General features: G+C 40.6%; 3 protein-coding genes across 3 annotated transcripts in view; 1 reads left to right on the forward strand and 2 right to left on the reverse strand.

Annotated features, from left to right (window-relative positions):
• stx1a (syntaxin 1A (brain)) overlaps positions 1 to 5,976 on the reverse strand; it is a 68,215-nt gene extending 62,239 nt beyond the window's left edge. Inside the window, exon 1 of the mRNA XM_030400727.1 lies at positions 5,499 to 5,976. Within this exon, the coding sequence (XP_030256587.1) occupies positions 5,499 to 5,528 (30 nt within the window). The 5' untranslated portion in view covers positions 5,529 to 5,976. The remainder of the gene's footprint in view (positions 1 to 5,498) is intronic.
• A 1,196-nt stretch (positions 5,977 to 7,172) lies between these two features.
• bud23 (BUD23 rRNA methyltransferase and ribosome maturation factor) lies at positions 7,173 to 12,625 on the reverse strand. Its single transcript, XM_030438578.1, has 12 exons — positions 12,412 to 12,625; positions 11,616 to 11,653; positions 10,940 to 11,035; positions 10,698 to 10,780; positions 9,878 to 9,974; positions 9,666 to 9,762; positions 9,507 to 9,557; positions 9,333 to 9,418; positions 9,063 to 9,108; positions 8,908 to 8,969; positions 7,748 to 7,837; positions 7,173 to 7,603 (listed from the first exon to the last, which is right to left on the reverse strand). The coding sequence occupies exons 1-12, from the start codon at positions 12,457 to 12,459 to the stop codon at positions 7,549 to 7,551; spliced, it is 849 nt and encodes a 282-aa protein (XP_030294438.1). The 5' UTR covers positions 12,460 to 12,625; the 3' UTR covers positions 7,173 to 7,548.
• A 918-nt stretch (positions 12,626 to 13,543) lies between these two features.
• Positions 13,544 to 16,464, forward strand: dnajc30b (DnaJ (Hsp40) homolog, subfamily C, member 30b). Its single transcript, XM_030392477.1, has 2 exons — positions 13,544 to 13,763; positions 13,899 to 16,464. The coding sequence occupies exons 1-2, from the start codon at positions 13,595 to 13,597 to the stop codon at positions 14,759 to 14,761; spliced, it is 1,032 nt and encodes a 343-aa protein (XP_030248337.1). The 5' UTR covers positions 13,544 to 13,594; the 3' UTR covers positions 14,762 to 16,464.
• Positions 16,465 to 16,482: the final 18 nt, after the last annotated feature.

A 16,482-nucleotide genomic window follows, 5' to 3' on the forward strand; every position in this document is an offset into this window, starting at 1 on the left:
GTGACAGTTCACAGCCGTAATCTGCAACAAGGATCTGTGATAGGAGGCGTTATCAAAACACTGCTCTGCCATCGATTACAATTCATGGGAGAGCGGAGGTCGGAGCATTACAAATTAAATCTAGGCTGACCCTGAGCTAATTCTCCCACAGCAGATGCGGAAAGTTTGATTACAGAATCATCTATATTTATTATTAGGATCTCCATTAGCTGACGCCTCAGGAGTTGCTTCTCAACACGCAGCAAGATTTTACCACCCGGACGACACCACAAATACCATCAGCAGATATCCCACGGAAGCAGAAGACAGCTAAAAAAAATGTGAATACAAGCTCTTATTTCATGCTTCGCTGGTACGGATCAGGACAGTGTAGCGCACGACAATTCAATGGAACATCCATTCTCACATTTTTAAAAATACCTATTAGCAGCCGACAGATATCGAATATCACTTCGACTGTCAGCTCGTTGACAAAGACAGACAACTCCCTGGTGAAATGCCAGATCGGTCACACTCATTTCATGGCTCATTAATGTAATTATTCAGCTTCTGTGTGTTGATGAATAATGTTTGGGAGTGTGTATGCCTTCTTTGCAGTTGATAGTGACAACATAGGAAGATGACGATGCATTTTGCTGCTACTTAACCGCTGATTTTAAGGATAAAGGCTCATCTGCGTCGCACAATCAGTCAGCTGCTGTGTTTACAGAGGCTCAACGCTTTGAACGAGAACAAATAAAACCTCTGACCCTATTCGATTAGTGTTCAGCTCAACAGAAACCAAAGTGGCCTTGTTTGTGTCGCTAAGGAAGTGTCACCGGCTGAGATCGGGTCAAGGACAGAATTAAAAAGAGGTAAACATGTGGAATAGAGAGGGATCATGAAAAGAAACGAGAGAGTCAAAGACACACAGAGCCTCTGAGTCGATGCTCCACATCCATCCTATTAGTTAATGTGTCACTCTTACGCCAAACAGGCAGTGACAGTGAGTGGCCAGGCCATATACACTCACAAAGAGCTGCCTGAACCAATACTAACACTGACTAACAAGGCTGCACAGAGCAGACAGAGGGGAGAAAGGAAAGGGAAAATGTAGGAGAGGACAGGAAGCCATCTGATAACTCACTGATAGGGAAAGAGCAAAGAGCCATAATGGAAGAAAGAGAAGAGAGGGTTATTATTAAAAAGAGATGGAGATGAAAAAGTCAGAGCTGATAAAATGTCAAGAAAAACCTCAGATTTGATTGATAACAGTGGCTGCTGTGCTTGAAATCTTTAATAACCTCATCAGCATGTTTCCCCCTGTAGGTTTCAGCTGACAAACGTATCTTATCTGCGCCATCTGTCACTAAATCACAGCCTGGCCAACTGGGAGTGATGGGACGAGGTGAGGGGAGGAGAGAGGCCGTGTGACCGCTTCACTTATTGAGACTGGCAGTTTTTCGGCAGCAGGCTAATGAGCTACTCGAGCAGCGCAGTCGTAGGCAGGTGTTGAGCTCATAAAGTAGCTTTATGTGCATATGGGCAATGTTGGAGCAGAACCCGCGCCCTCGCACACATATGAGCAAAACTCAATTTCCTGCCAATATGACACACAAGCACATGGGTGAGTAAACTTGCAGTGTGACTCCGAAAACACACACACACACACACACACACACACACACACACACACACACACACACACACACACACACACACAGAAGCAACTAAATCTGCACAGCTCAGTTCTCTTGTTGTAGCTGCAGTCGTGCTCAGTTTGTATGAGAAAATTAACACTAGTGTGATATCTCTGGAATATGTTTTCACACTAGAAGACAAAAAGGTCCCTAAATATGATAATAACATCTAACTGAGAGAACAAGTCCTGATAAATGGAAGTACCCAGATCCAAACGAGACACACATAATTGTGAAAATATGAAATATTAATTAAAGGGTAACTCCACTCATTCTACACATTAAAGTGTGTCTAATGGTCTTTGGGAGTACTTCCGCTAACGTCAGGGGCTGAGAGAGGTGTTATCGTCAACATGGACCAACTAAAAACCGCCTATGACCGCCTTTTTCTAAAACCAGAGCGAATGTGGCATGATCTGACTTATTCCCAAGAGAATAAACAACTTTTTTTAAAAATATTTTTACTAATGGAAGCAACAGGTCATGTTTGGATGCCAATGTAAGCGTGCAAAGCCAGAAGCAACACCTGTAAAGAGTAGTGCCGTAGTTGTTCCTCACAATGCCGAGAAACTGTTGACGTATGCAGTGACAGAATGACGTGACTCTACGGTAACTCTCGTGCCTGTGGAAAAGCAGACCAGTTCTTACAAGGTCGACAACCAACTTCGAACCAGCACTAACACCAGCCCAGAACCAGCACTTGGTTGGCTTTGGTCGAAAACGGGTATCAGTGGCTAAGTTGCATTGTGGGTAATATAGGCGCCATGTTTTAAAAAAGGAATGCATGGAATAAAAAGGTGATATCTCTGGTTGAGATGTATCAATTATGATCATTTGATTTTAGAGTCCAACTGTGTTATAGGAGCACCATAGACCAGTGGATTGTTTTACAAAACCTGGTACCCACAATGCAACTTACCCACTGAGTGACATCACTGGAGAAAATGTATCAGATAACATGCAGCTTCCTCTGGAGCCACAAAAACTACTTGTCCACATATGCAGTATTACTCCCCAAGACCTTTAATGTTTCACCTGTAATATGGAAAGTTGGTGGAGTTACTCTAGCCGACTACAGAGCACTGATATCAGGTGTGTAAGCAGTATCAGCAGATGTCCTGAGCTGAGGTATCAGGAGAGAAAGATCCCACTTAATCTAACAAGAAAGCCTGGGCGTCGGATTTTTACTTGGACAAAAATGTCATGTACATCTGGACACGCTTTCCCACGCAATGACTGTGAATCCACATCTTCCAGCAGTCTAGCTGCAGCTTACTGAGGGTTGGAAACTTAATTTAACAGATGAACTCTCTGATTTTGTTCTAGCCCGGAGGCAGAAATTCTCAAATCCACTACTTTTCTTTCCAGTTCACTGGGAGATATTTGGGGACCATTTATGAAGCTTTGCTCAACCAGAGCACATTATACAAGGGGTTTTCCAACTACCTTGAATGTGTGCGTCCACTCACACAGCAACATCAGACAGAAGACATGAAGTCGTGTAGCTGTAATGCGATTACAATTAATCCAACAGCTTTTGTCCACTTGTGTGGGTCTTGGTCTTGGTGGCAGCAGGATGCGAATGATAGCTCAGACGTCATCCAACTGCTGTTAGCATCATGGGACACCTTAATCTTCCACCCTGACAGGATGGTGACTCAACCAAATCTCATACCAAACTATTACAACTTTACAATGTAAATCAAAGTCCACACATGCACGGTCAGGGTCTTGCAACTAATTTATTAAACTAATTTGTGATTTAATGACAGTATTTTCGGAACAGCTGCTGAGTTTTACAGCTTGAAAATCAGAAGCAAAGTCCAGAGAGAACTGACACAAATCACATGTTGTCTGAAATGCCCTATAATGAGAGTGCGATGTGACTTTCTCAGGCCAGCTTACACCTGTAATGTCACACTTAAAGTCACAAATTTAGCTCAAGTGTTGATAGAAACACATTTAGCTCATCTCTAGCAAATCTCAGCAGAAGTTACAACAAGTTAAAATTATCAAACTTTGCCGTTTTCAGCCTCTCAGTTGTGAAAACGTGCTTCCTTTCATGGTCTCACACCACTGTAAACTAAATATCTTTGGATTTGTACCATCAGTCGGACAGAACAAGATGTCTGAAGATGTGATTTCTGACATTCTCACAGTTTGCTGCTGCAATTAGTTTGGAGAAATGACAGATGAATCAATATTAGCTGCAGCTGTCTATTAGCCATTAATCAGAGCTCTCCATGTCTCCTACTCTGTGGTGTTGTAATGCGCTGCCAAGACCCGCCGAGACATCTACATGTGATTGAAGAAGCTGCATTAAATCGAGGCTGTAAATGGAAAACAATATTAATCTAGTGCTGATGGGAAATAACTGACTGTGACTGTGACTCGCAATTTACTTTGATTTTATTTGGTCCGGATCGCCTGAAATTGGCCTGGCCGGAGCTCCAGCAGCAGCAGCCACTTCTCAGACATGAAAGATGTGATCAGAAACAATGAAAGAAAATAGAATCAGCGGCTGACAGACAGACAGAGAACGGTTTGACTGAATCTCTCCGAGGCTGCTGAAAGAAGATTCAGGCGATTTGTCTGTCTCTCCTGACATTGTACGACTGCATCCCTCCTCCAGTGCTGTGAGGAGGCAGCGTGGCACAGGCTGGAGGCACGCCTCTCTCAAACACACACACACACACACACACACACACACACACACACACACACACACACATACACACAGTTGGCAGGGCTTGTTGTCTCCCTTGAGCCCAATTCATAGCAAGATCTTCACTGAAAGCTGAGGAGCCGTAAATTGTTTGCCCTCCCTCTCTCTCCACAGCTTAACTGCCAATTACCCAGCTCTGACAATGGCCACTTTAACGCCACACACACAGACACACGTGCATGCACACACACCCACACACACACACACACACACTATAACCTATATCAAGCTCAAAAGCAGCATTCCTATAGAGTTTGATACATCCTCCTCATTTCATCCCCAAATTCAGAAACAAATCAATCTGAGCAGCAGCATTTAATTCATTTATTATATCAATAAAGATATTCCTACATTTTAAGGTTTTTATTTTCATGATTGGAGGACGCAGGATGGAGGGTAGAGGTGTGGAGAAGCATCAACCACTGAGCTGGGTGTGGGTGGTTAACAGCTTTTTTTAATTTATTTTTTTAGATAGGACCGCCTGTGACGCGCAGAGGGCGGACATTTAACAGGTGAAATGCGCGAGCTGGGACCAAATTCCTATTACAACCACACGCGCGCGCACACACACACACATTTCCACACCGATTAAATAATTTGCCATCCAACTCTTTCTGGATTGTAAAACGATGCCAGATAATACTAAAAAAAAAATGAACCCTGCATATGAAGTAAAATTGCCTTTTGAGATCATTTCACCATCAAGTCCAAAGTGTGTATCGTCTGAACTCCCTCATGAGTCCCACAGATATCCTCTGATAGCTTTTGAATTCCTGAAAGAACATAAGCAGGAGAATCAAAGTGATTTTCCGGTGTGAGAATGACAGAGAAAAAGACTTTGACTTTGATTAAACACGTGAAATCATTAATCTCAGCTGGGTTTTTGTCCTGCTTTACGCGTACAGTGAGGCTGGCACTAATGTGCGCCTGTTGATCAAACACAATTTCAGCCTCCATCAAACCTCAGAGAGTCACAACTGTTGCTCCATCAGCGCGCTCAATACGCTTCTAACATCCTCTAAAAAAAAAAAAAAGCCTCTCTTCCACTGAACAGGTGGATGCTGGCTATTTAAGAGAATCACACAGTAACTTACATGTCTAAGTTCTTGCATGCGGTCCTTCATGGTTCCGGTAAATCACTCTTGTCCCTCCAGTTGTCTCCTGGATATGTGAGATGACGGAGCGGCGGGGCGGAGACCGACAGGATGTGGTGAGAGCGACCGGGCGAGGATGCGCGTCAGGCGGCGGCGAGAGGCGGTGATTCTCCCCCTGTGGACACTGGGATGGTGGGGCCACTTCACACAGCCGGGTGACGCGCGCTAAAGGTGAGGCGAGGCCTTCCGCAGTTAACCCATTACACACCCTCAACTTCCTCTTCTGCCGGCAGTAATTAATCTGTTCTAACGAACCTCCTCCACAAGTTTCTCTGTTGCGCCTCTGTTGAAGTCAACACGACTGGCTGGAGGCTGTGCTGGCAGGAGGTGACCGGTTCTCAGTGTGTCTGAGTGCTGAAATTGTGTTGGGTCTGGTTATCGATTGAGCAGGTTCAGAGATAACGCCCAGGTGGTTCCCTCCGCGTGCCGAAGCGCACAGCGCTCTCTGTCGGCCACACATGGCGCGGTATGCTGGTATGGAAGCATGGAGGGCACATACAAATAATAATTAGGATTATTAAAGGAAATACACGACATCTTCCTTTACAGTATGGAGGACTCCATTGTTCAAAATATATGAATAAATTCTAAAAAATAATCTGGATTTTTTTTTTTTTTTATCAAATACAGTTTCTTTTACAAGCCTGCATTGTTAAAAATATATAAATAAAACAATAAATAAATAATACAAGTAATACAATGAAATATTGGAATCACTACAGGTGAGTAGGAGGATTCTGTCAGTTAAATCTGTAAATTGTGATTTCGTTGCTCTGTTCTTCACATCTGGATCTGCGACATTGATAGATCTATTGCACATTTGTCCGTCCTGGTACAGGGATCCCTCCTCTGTGGCTTTTCCTGAAGTTTCTTCCACCTTTTTTCCATGTTAAAAGGTTTTTCTTCACTTCAATTGAAGGTCTAAAGGATGCTGCTCACTGTACAGATTATAAAGCCCACTGAGGAAATGTGATTGTGGATTTAGGCTCTATAAATAAACTGTTTTGATTTGATTTATGGTAACATCTCGACGTAAAAGCCTAGATATCTTCATGAAACTTCCCCAGGCAATTACTGACAGTCTGTATAACGCTTGCCACTTACATTTTCATATAGATAACAGATAATTGGAAAACTTAATTCAATGTTCTAAAGTCCATATCCACCATATTGAACCGTGACTGTGGTATATGTTATTCTTTTCACTTATTTTAGCGACCTTATCAATGGCAGACATGTTATTCTGTTATACAGCAGGTCTCCTGATATGTGTCCACATAAACAATTACATTTACACAACTAAAAATCATCCAAAATGTTATTTAGGGAATGTTGCTGCAGCAAACTGTCATTTTATTTGATCTAAAGTTAATGTCATTCTATTATCCCCTTATGAGCGTGTTTTAATACTTTCTCTTCTTTTTTTGTAATCACATTATCTTTATGAAACATCTACATGAATATGTACTGTGTGTGTATCATTTTGCATATCCCATGTTCTCTACAGGGTGTTTCTCTTACATGATTTTGAAGCAGTGCATTATTCAAAACAGCTCAAGTTGTTTTTTCAATTTCACCTTAATCCTGGGAAAATAACTACATATAACACGACTCTCTGGTTATGCAGATTTTTAATTGATAAAATTCTGCATAATACAATAAACAGCTGATCAGAGATTGGAAATGTGACATTTGTTCATTTATAAAATATTGAATTTCTATGAGACTGTTGTAGCTGTCATTCTGTCTGCAGAGCGTACGATGTCCATCTTCCAGCCAACGTGGAGACGTCAGTCTTACAACAATCTGGGAGAAACAAATTGCCAACCACTCGACCAAATATAAAAATGATTCAGCCTTGATAGCACTTTACTCTTGCATCTCATCCACTTAATTAAAGAGCTGAGATCAAACACTGCAGTTCCAGAGGTGACTGTGTGCAGGGTTGAACAGACGGGAGCTAATGAAGGCACAGCTGCATGACTCAGAGCTAAAAATGAGGTCTTCTCTGACGTCCAGTGTATTTTGTGTCAGCCCGAACCTCCCTGCAGGCCAACAAACACACAGTAGAGACAGAAGAGGTGTCAGCTAGTGTCACAGAATGCAGCTAATCTAGACTTAAGTATATTACATTATTTAGAACATGAATATTTATGACCATAATGAGTTCAAACCAGTCGTATACATACCGTCCTTGTCTCCTCCTCCTTTCCTTCTTCTCTAAGATCCAGTCTCGTCCCTTCTTCGCTGATTTTCCTTTCATGTTCTTGAACCGGCATCTGTGCAAAAACAAACAGTGGCTAATTATCTTCTGTAGAAACACACCTTGTTCTTTGTGTCAAACCGCCTCCAAATCTCTGCCTCTGATGCAAAATGTTTTAGAGTCCTGCCAGTTGAACATCGTTATGTAAAAGAGAGGAAAAGCTGCCCGACAGGGTTTCAAGTCAGACAGGACGATTGACCCTTTTCACATTACTCTTGGTCTGTTGGCTTCATCAAAGCAGGTATGACTGAACCTGCACTTCACACGGCCAAGACCTGCGTACTGACCCTAATGGCAGCTAATACATCCGAATCTTTAACTGGCTGTTTTTACTAAAGTGGATAATACAAATCAGAGTAAAGTAGGGCTGCAACTAAAGCTTAGTAGAGAAGGATTAGAAAATACACAGAAACAACAAGAGAAATTGAGTCATGATGTGAAGAGACCAAGTGGAGAAATGGGCTTCTGAGTGACAGATGCCATGTATAACATGATTGTTAGTTAATAATGGGTAACGCTGTTCAATTCACTTGTAAAATTTGCTATCACCTTGCAGGCTGTAACAAAACTGGTCTTTATTTTCCAGTACTAGTTAAATTATTGATATAATAAAATAAAAAATAAACAATGGACAACATGCCTTTTTTTGGGACTTGGGACACCTAGGACGGAGTCAGTCTGATGTTGTATGGTGGAAGTATTGTTTTTAGTTATTTTTTTTCCTTTTGTTGTTTTTTATTATTTATCTATCATTTATGAAACACAGCAAACATAATTTCCCAGATCCCAATGTTTCACAACGCTTGATATTCAAATACTTTGTGTGGACAGTTGCATTTTCATTTCAGCGGTGAGCATTTTATGAAAACGAAGAACAAATATGTTTTCATAATTTTCATCCAATGGCCTCAGGCTGCATCTCATCACACAGCATCTTTTATAGATTCATACAGTGTAATTATAAACCAATAAACATAAATCCATGTTAACTCTGGTTGCTGAACCAAACTCTGCTTCTCCAACTATGTAAAGAGATTAATTCAGCTATCACACTAATCTGATTGCAGCTCATGTGAATATCTTTACCTCTGTCCTGAAAACTGGACCTGGTCCTGAACAGATCTGTCCGAAGTTTCTGAACCCAAACCCTGAAATAAACAAAAGATGATCACAATCATCATGATGTAGCAGACAGGAAATGCACACATCCACAATAAAACACTAACTTCTCTTTTACTTACTTTGGGCAGGACTCCTGATGCTCCAGCAAACAGACACAGGAAGAACCTGGAAACAAATGCGATATGTAAATGTGTATTTTAATGTGTGATAATTCATCACGAGATAAATGTGACAAACGGTCGAGTCAATATGAATGTCATCGTGTTCTAATTAGCCTTGTGTTGCAAGTACACGGCTGCTAATTTCACAGGCTATTAAGAAGGAATCAATTGCAGACGGCTGCTGCTGAAGGTGTCAAAATAAAAACCCAGCGTCTGGTAGGTACTGACTTTTTAGCCTTGCTGCTGTTGGGATAATCCACCACCATGCCTCCACTGAATCCTGCCCTCATGGCCTGCGTTGTGATCAGCTCAAGCTGTAGGGAGGGAATAAGACTGAGGGTGAGGAAGAGAATCAGGAGAAAAACTCAGGTTTCACAGCCACCATTAACAAACTGAAATTACCTGTTCTGAGTTTTCTGGATAAAGCTGAAAAACTGCACGTGAGCCTCTTGACTGAAAGACAAAGGAAAGGAGGAGTTAGTTAAGGCCTCAATTATCAAATATGGCATCAGGGTGTAAGAATTTTTGTCAGTGAAGTCAACAAGAGTGATAAAACCTCACCAAAGAAGAGTATAGCGAACTAAAGAAGGTGTAGAGTCTCTTCGGCGGACTATGTGACCTCTTGTCAGCGTTACAGAGCCACTGCAGGGCGGAAATACTGACAGGGAATAAAGCAAAACATAAAATAGAAAAGAATTGAGTCAGAAAAAATTCAAAATGAATCCAGAGAATATCCTAGTGTGTTTTCACAACAGGCATGATTTGTTCTTCACCTGATGCAACCATCAAAAGTGCCGGGTCGGAAAGGCATCCCCTGGCCCATGTCCCCGACTAAAAGGTCTCCCTCTACTTCTCTGTCCAAAGCAACATCTGACACACGGAAGATGAAATAATAAAGACAAAATATGAACATGTGTAATGATCTAGCCGTTTTGTGCAACAGTTAAAATGTCATGCAGCAGGGAAAAAAACAGAAACTTCTGATTTAATCAGTGTTTATGATGCAAAACCAACAGACTTAAAACAAGTTGCACATTCTATAAAAAGTGCATAAAAAATGATGCTAAGATTTTTTTACTTGGTATTCATGGTGATCTATGAATCACAACACTTAACATTAGAGTGTATATAAGAAAATTGGTGACAACAACCTTAATGACAGGGCAGGGGAAAAGTTGAAAAAAAAAGTTATTTTAAGTTTGATGGACTTTAATTGAAGATGGAAATTATTATGAAAAACAGAGACATTTATCTGCTTAGACGATTTTTTTTCTTCTGACAGGTCAATGTCTAGATTCTATGAGCAGCTGCAACATTTTGGGAATATATTCAAGTGCTACACAATGTTTAAGGAAAATTGGTTTATGTTTTCATTCTGGATTGACGTGCAAAATTTTTCAGAAATTATATTAGTGATACCAATATGACAACAAAGCATGCCAAGGGAACCAGTCATTTCCCTCTGCTAAGTTTTTCTCGGTCCATGTCAGAAAGTAGATCCATTTATCTGGAAAGACATCATTTAACTTGTATTTCATTAAGATAGATGTTCTGTTGAAGCTTCTCGTTTAAATGTAAGGCAGTCAAACTAACCTAACATTGCAGTGCTGATGTCGACTCCAACCCAGTAATGTCCCTCCTCTGACAGGTAGTCTCCACTGAGACCAGAGCCGCATCTAAGAGAAAGACAATGAACATCCAATTTAGACAATGTTAAATATAACAATTAACTTACCAAAACAATGAGTGTTTTTATTTCTTAAGTAAAGTTTTCTTTTTATGAAGGTAATAGTGTAATACGGCATGTAAACATAGTCAGTGTCCCCCCCACTCACCCCACATCTAGCAAGTAGCATGACTGTTCTTCAGGAAGATTTAAAAGCTCTACAGCTCTCTCTGACATCTGGGTCTGGATCTCAATCATTCGAGAGCTGTGAAGCAACAAAACAAAGATTTCGGTTACAGTTTGATATGTTACCTCCTATATAGAAAGACATTCTTGAAGAAACAATCTCAACGTGTAACAACTAAAGCAACTACTGCTCTAAAGCAAGTCCACAGTATCAGACAAGGTATTCTGTACAAAAGGTTTTTCATTCAAACGGTAAATCCAACTTAAAACAGGATTTAAAACATGGCTATAAATACCAGTGACTTTCAATGTTAAATTATTTGTCATACCACAATACTTGGTTGCACGACAAATGGCAAGTTGTAGTCTCTTTATGCTACCTCAGAAAAAGTTGATGATGTGACATATTTGAATTAGTGACTTAATAACTCTGAGCTTTGATTTCATGATCCATCCAAATATGTTTAATGTGTTTTTATTCTGTCTATGAAGCACCTCTTTAATTCATTTGTGTGATTTTTAATCAATTGACAAAATGCACCTGATGCTACTCTTTATAAGATAAAAAAATTATTTGTTGACAGACATTGTGAGGTGGATTTTCCCTTCAAACACAGTGAACAGTCAGGAAGTTATGCACAAATAAGAGTCTCACTCACTTTTGAGAGTATTTCTTTGCCTCTGCTTCATTGTAGAACTGCATGGATAAGAAAAAAAATTTGATTAAAACATCAATAAAACAATTTTAATAATAACATAATAATCATAAATCCCTTTTTTTGAGTGGTCTTCTGTAATATGTTATTTTCAGATACTGGATTTTTGATTTCTGTGAGCTGTAACTAAGGTATAATCATCTAAATTAAAACCAAAAAGGCTTGAAATATTTCACGTTATGTGTAATGAATTTAGAATATATTGAAGCTTCACTTACTAAATTAAATTACAGAAGAAAATGAACTTGCCCGTGAAAATAATATTTGGGGATGCACTTATGGCACCTTTAAAAACAGAGTTTACAAAGGTGCTTTGACCAACAAGCAAGAAAAAAAAAAAAAAAAGCAAGAAACTCAGGAAGACAATATAACATATTATACACTCCACCGACAAGAGAAGTCTAAGGTGAGAAGCAGAAGGCGGAACAGAAAAAGTAAAAACCTAAAAAGAAAATAATAGTCATTACATTAGCTGCCAGCTGACTCCACTGCAGCCACAGTATGTACCTTACAACAGACTCAAACATCTAGCTAGAGCTAATTCGCCTAATAAAGAAGAATTAGTATAGAGTATTTAGCCTTCTGTCTAGTCAACATCATTAACGTATGCATACTAGCTAGTTGTATTGCCTCAGGCCAGAAGAGGGGACTTTAAAGAGCCTAAACGCTTCTGCTAAAAACAGGTGAGTCTCCACAGTTAGCCTAGCAGCTAAAAGCTACAACAAACAGCGTCACTGACCACTTCTGGAGGAGCTGTGTGCTCAGGCCGTCGACAGCTGGAGGCCATAGCTATCCCTGTGTGAGTGTCGGTCTCTATTGACAAGGCGTTAAACTGTAATATCGGTTCATAAACAAGCTAAATGTTGTGGTAGCAGACGGTCCACACGTGAAAAGCAATGACGTCACACGCAAGCGACGTTAAAACTACTTCTTCGTCGAGTCAATTAAGGTAATCCACGGAAATGGACTCCTACATCGCCCCCTACTGAGCACCGAGGTAGATTCTGACTGGCAGTATACAGTATGATGTGAAAATGTATACTGTTACACAAACACAAACACACACAATAATATAATATATTTAAAAAAGATACATGGATGAATGGAAAAATAAAAAGACATCAAATCTAAATAAATGAAATAACTAAATTCACATTAACAATTTTAACAGTCTTTTCAACTGTCGACCAGAACATATTAAAACAACATACGGCATTTACTCTGTTTTAAAAATGTAAGAAATTATACAAGCAGTAGCCAGTCATCAAGAAATAAAATGAACAAATTACATAAAACAAAAAAGAGGGAATTGCACAATGTATAGGCTGCCATCTGTTTACATAGGCTAATTCTAGTATTAATGACTTGTTTTTACACTAAGCGTTCTTAAATATATTTAGTTTAGTCTAAAATACTTTCCACCCTTCAAATTTCCGCTTTTATGTATATGGAATACAACCATTTCAAGTTGTTATTCTGAATGACAATAACAAAAAAAAGAAAGAATAAAGAAAGAAAGACAGAAAGAAAGACAGAAAGAAAGAAAGAAAGAAAGAAAGAAAGTGTAAAAACAATGTGCCTTTGGGTTTCATAGACATTATTAGCCTGCACTATGTACATTAATTAATACCGAATCAAACCTTTATTACTATTATTCTAATTTTTAAAGAGGCAATGACTTTTTTTGTTTAATGAACCTCTTTATCTTTTTTTTAAAGCCGATCTTTAAAGTTTGTACCTGCAAATCGATTTGTTATCCACCAAATATATAACTGTTTAGTGTCCCGGCATTCTGCAAAATGATTGGTGTTGTATGATAAGTACTTCCTGTAAACATTGACTCTTATTGGTTCCTCGTTCTGTGACGTAGCCGGACGCTGCCGTTGGTTTTCCGGCAATCTCGCCGCTCCGTCCTCGGCAAAATGGCGGAGGTCGGTCAGCGGCTGGGGAGCGGAGTTTACCGACTGTCCGCCCTCAGAAACAGTCAGGGTCGACAGGTGTGCACCGGGGAGAGCCCCGGGTCTCTGCTGGTAAACTGCTCATTCAGTGAAAGTCGAACAAAAGAGGAATCGACCCAGGATCGACGTGAAGTTAAGTCAAAACGGAGAGCAGCACAACGAAAGTTAGCGAATGTTCCCAGAGTGAGAACAGGTGAAAGTCATCTGGAAATTGTGACTTTGTGTTGTGCCACTTCTTTGGATTCATTTCAATTATCTCACACCACAGATACCCTAGAAGCTTATAGAACAGCCCTGTACCACTCAGCCAGACTGCAGCCTCTCCTCCAGCAGAGGCTGCTGCCTAGCAGGATGACAACCTGGGCCAGAGGAGCTGCTTCCCTCCACTCTGACACCTTCAGGTCCTCTCAGCAGCTCCGAGCTTTCTGTACCGTCATCTTCATCCTGGCAGAGCAGGGATCAGAGACACCGGGTCGTGGACTGAGAGTGAGGCGTCTGAACCTGCATCCTGATACCCTGGAAGCATCTACAACTCGTCGAAGCTACAGCTGGAGGAGTGACAGCAGCTCAAACGATGCTCCACCTCTGTACAGAAGCACGATGGGCTATTATGACATCCTCAGAGTGTCCCCCAGTGCTACGCAGGCCCAGATCAAGACGGCCTACTACAAGCAGTCCTTCATCTACCACCCTGACAAGAACCCAGAGGACAAGGAAGCCAATGTGCGCTTCTCTAAGATCAGCGAGGCCTATGCGGTGCTGGGAAACATCAGCCTGAGGAGGAAGTACGACCGTGGTATCCTGAGCCAGTCAGACCTCTCAGGGAGACCGTCTTCCAAAGAGACCCCGAGCAGACCCACAGGCTCCCCACATCAGCAGCAGCATCAATACAGAGCAAGGAGGTTCTCCCAAGCCGGGGGTAAGACCATGTTCGATTTTGACGCCTTTTATCAGGCTCACTACGGGGAGCAGCTGCAGAGGGAGAAGGACATGAGAGCCAGGAAAGAGCACATGGAGGAGATGCAAAAGCAGAGGTACAAAAAGTGGAAAGAGGGCAGAATGATAGAGGGGACTGTGGTGGTGGTTCTGGCCATGGCAGCGCTGCTTTTTGTCAACATCAGCAGCTCCTGAAATAGAAGCAGCAACCAGATGACAGCTCTCAGCGAGGAGGAGGTGGATGGGGCAGGGATGCTACCTCACACTGGTTTTGCAGGTGTTGCACAGTTTTTCTGACAGCTGAAGACAACTGAATGATAATTGTTATTATCATTATTGCATGTGTTGCAGGAGTAAACAGAAGTCAGCTCACTGTGTCTTATTAGATAAAAGGTGTAGCAGATGGACTGATTGTGTGAAGAGAGAAACTCAACATATTTATTTTCAGCATTTCTTCATGTATAGGACCTACAAAAGCATAAACAAACAGGGATGTCTATTATAAAGTGAAAATCTGAGAGCCACATGACAGGGTTATTTATTCCTGCAACAGTTCATGGATGGCTCTCTCAAAAGCACCCAGTATCTGGGTGATATCATATTTCACATTTCATGGCTCTCAAGCTGTATATTTATTATTTTAAAAAACGCTTTCAGAGTCACACCGTCACAATCTTGTTAAAGTTCATGCTTACTAACCTGATGCAGACATGTCATTGCAGATTTAATCTTTGCATCATCAACAACTGTTCAACCAATGGTGAGGCTTCTGTGTAAACTAGGGCTGCAACTAACAGTTATTATCATTGTTGATACATCTGGTGATTGTTTCCACAATTAACCGATTTTAGTTCTATAAAACTTCAGAAAACATCAAAAATTGTTGATCATAGTTGTGTCTTGTTTTGTCAAAAACCCAAAGAAAAGAAACCAGAAAATATTCACATTTAAGAAGCTGGAATCAGAGAATTGACTTACTCAAATAATGCTCAAATAATTGATTCATTATCAGGATATTGGTGATTAATTCAATGGTTTACAACAATTTGATTTTCAATCACAGAATTATGAAAAAATTACTAAAACAAAGTTATCAAGTTTCAAAATAGTTTGGAAAGTCTAGTGTAAATACTCATTTAGATACTTTCTATCCACAAGTGTGAAGCCAAACAACTGTTTTGGCAGCTTGAGTTGATTTTCTATTCATCCTGCTGCACAAGGATGGAGAACTTAAATCTCTCATGCTGAAAGATGCACAATTTCTCTTCCTGTTCTCACACGCTGGATCTGTAATGTAAACTCTGGAGAGTGAAATTTTAAGATAATTTGTTTATTAGTAAATGAATGCACATTTTTAAGTGTGTATATGTGTATGTACTGTACAAAATGAGATGCCAGATTATGTTAAATCGTCTATTTTATGTTAAGCAAATATAATAAAGCGGTTTCTTCTGCAGTGTTATAAGATCTGACCTCTAGGGGGCATCTGAGTACAGCAAAATCTCTGGGTGAACGCTTGAAGTCTGCAGCTCTCAGTGTGTTTGAACTCTGTGTGGGATGATATTAATGCGTGTCATGGAGGTCTCAGCCAGCTGAGAGCCTCTGCCGTTGACAGGATGACTGTTTATTTTATCCAATTTCCAAGAGGATGTCACATTAGAAGCATAAAACCTGGTAAATGTCTGGGATTACGTTATCGGGCTTTGAACTGACAGAAGTGGTTAAAACATGTCAAGTGTTATGAACACACTGAATGTATAATGACTCAGAGTGTGTTTGCATCAGGGCCTAAATATGGAGCACAGGCTGATTCTATTTTATCCGACACAAACTGAAACAAGAGAAAGCCACATGTAATGTTTCACACTAATAAATAAGGGTGAGACAGTTTTGTCAGATCATGTTTTGTGACACTG

This window comes from Sparus aurata, chromosome 2 (genome assembly GCF_900880675.1).
Source record: "Sparus aurata chromosome 2, fSpaAur1.1, whole genome shotgun sequence".
In the NCBI taxonomy this organism is placed as follows: Eukaryota; Metazoa; Chordata; class Actinopteri; order Spariformes; family Sparidae; genus Sparus; species Sparus aurata.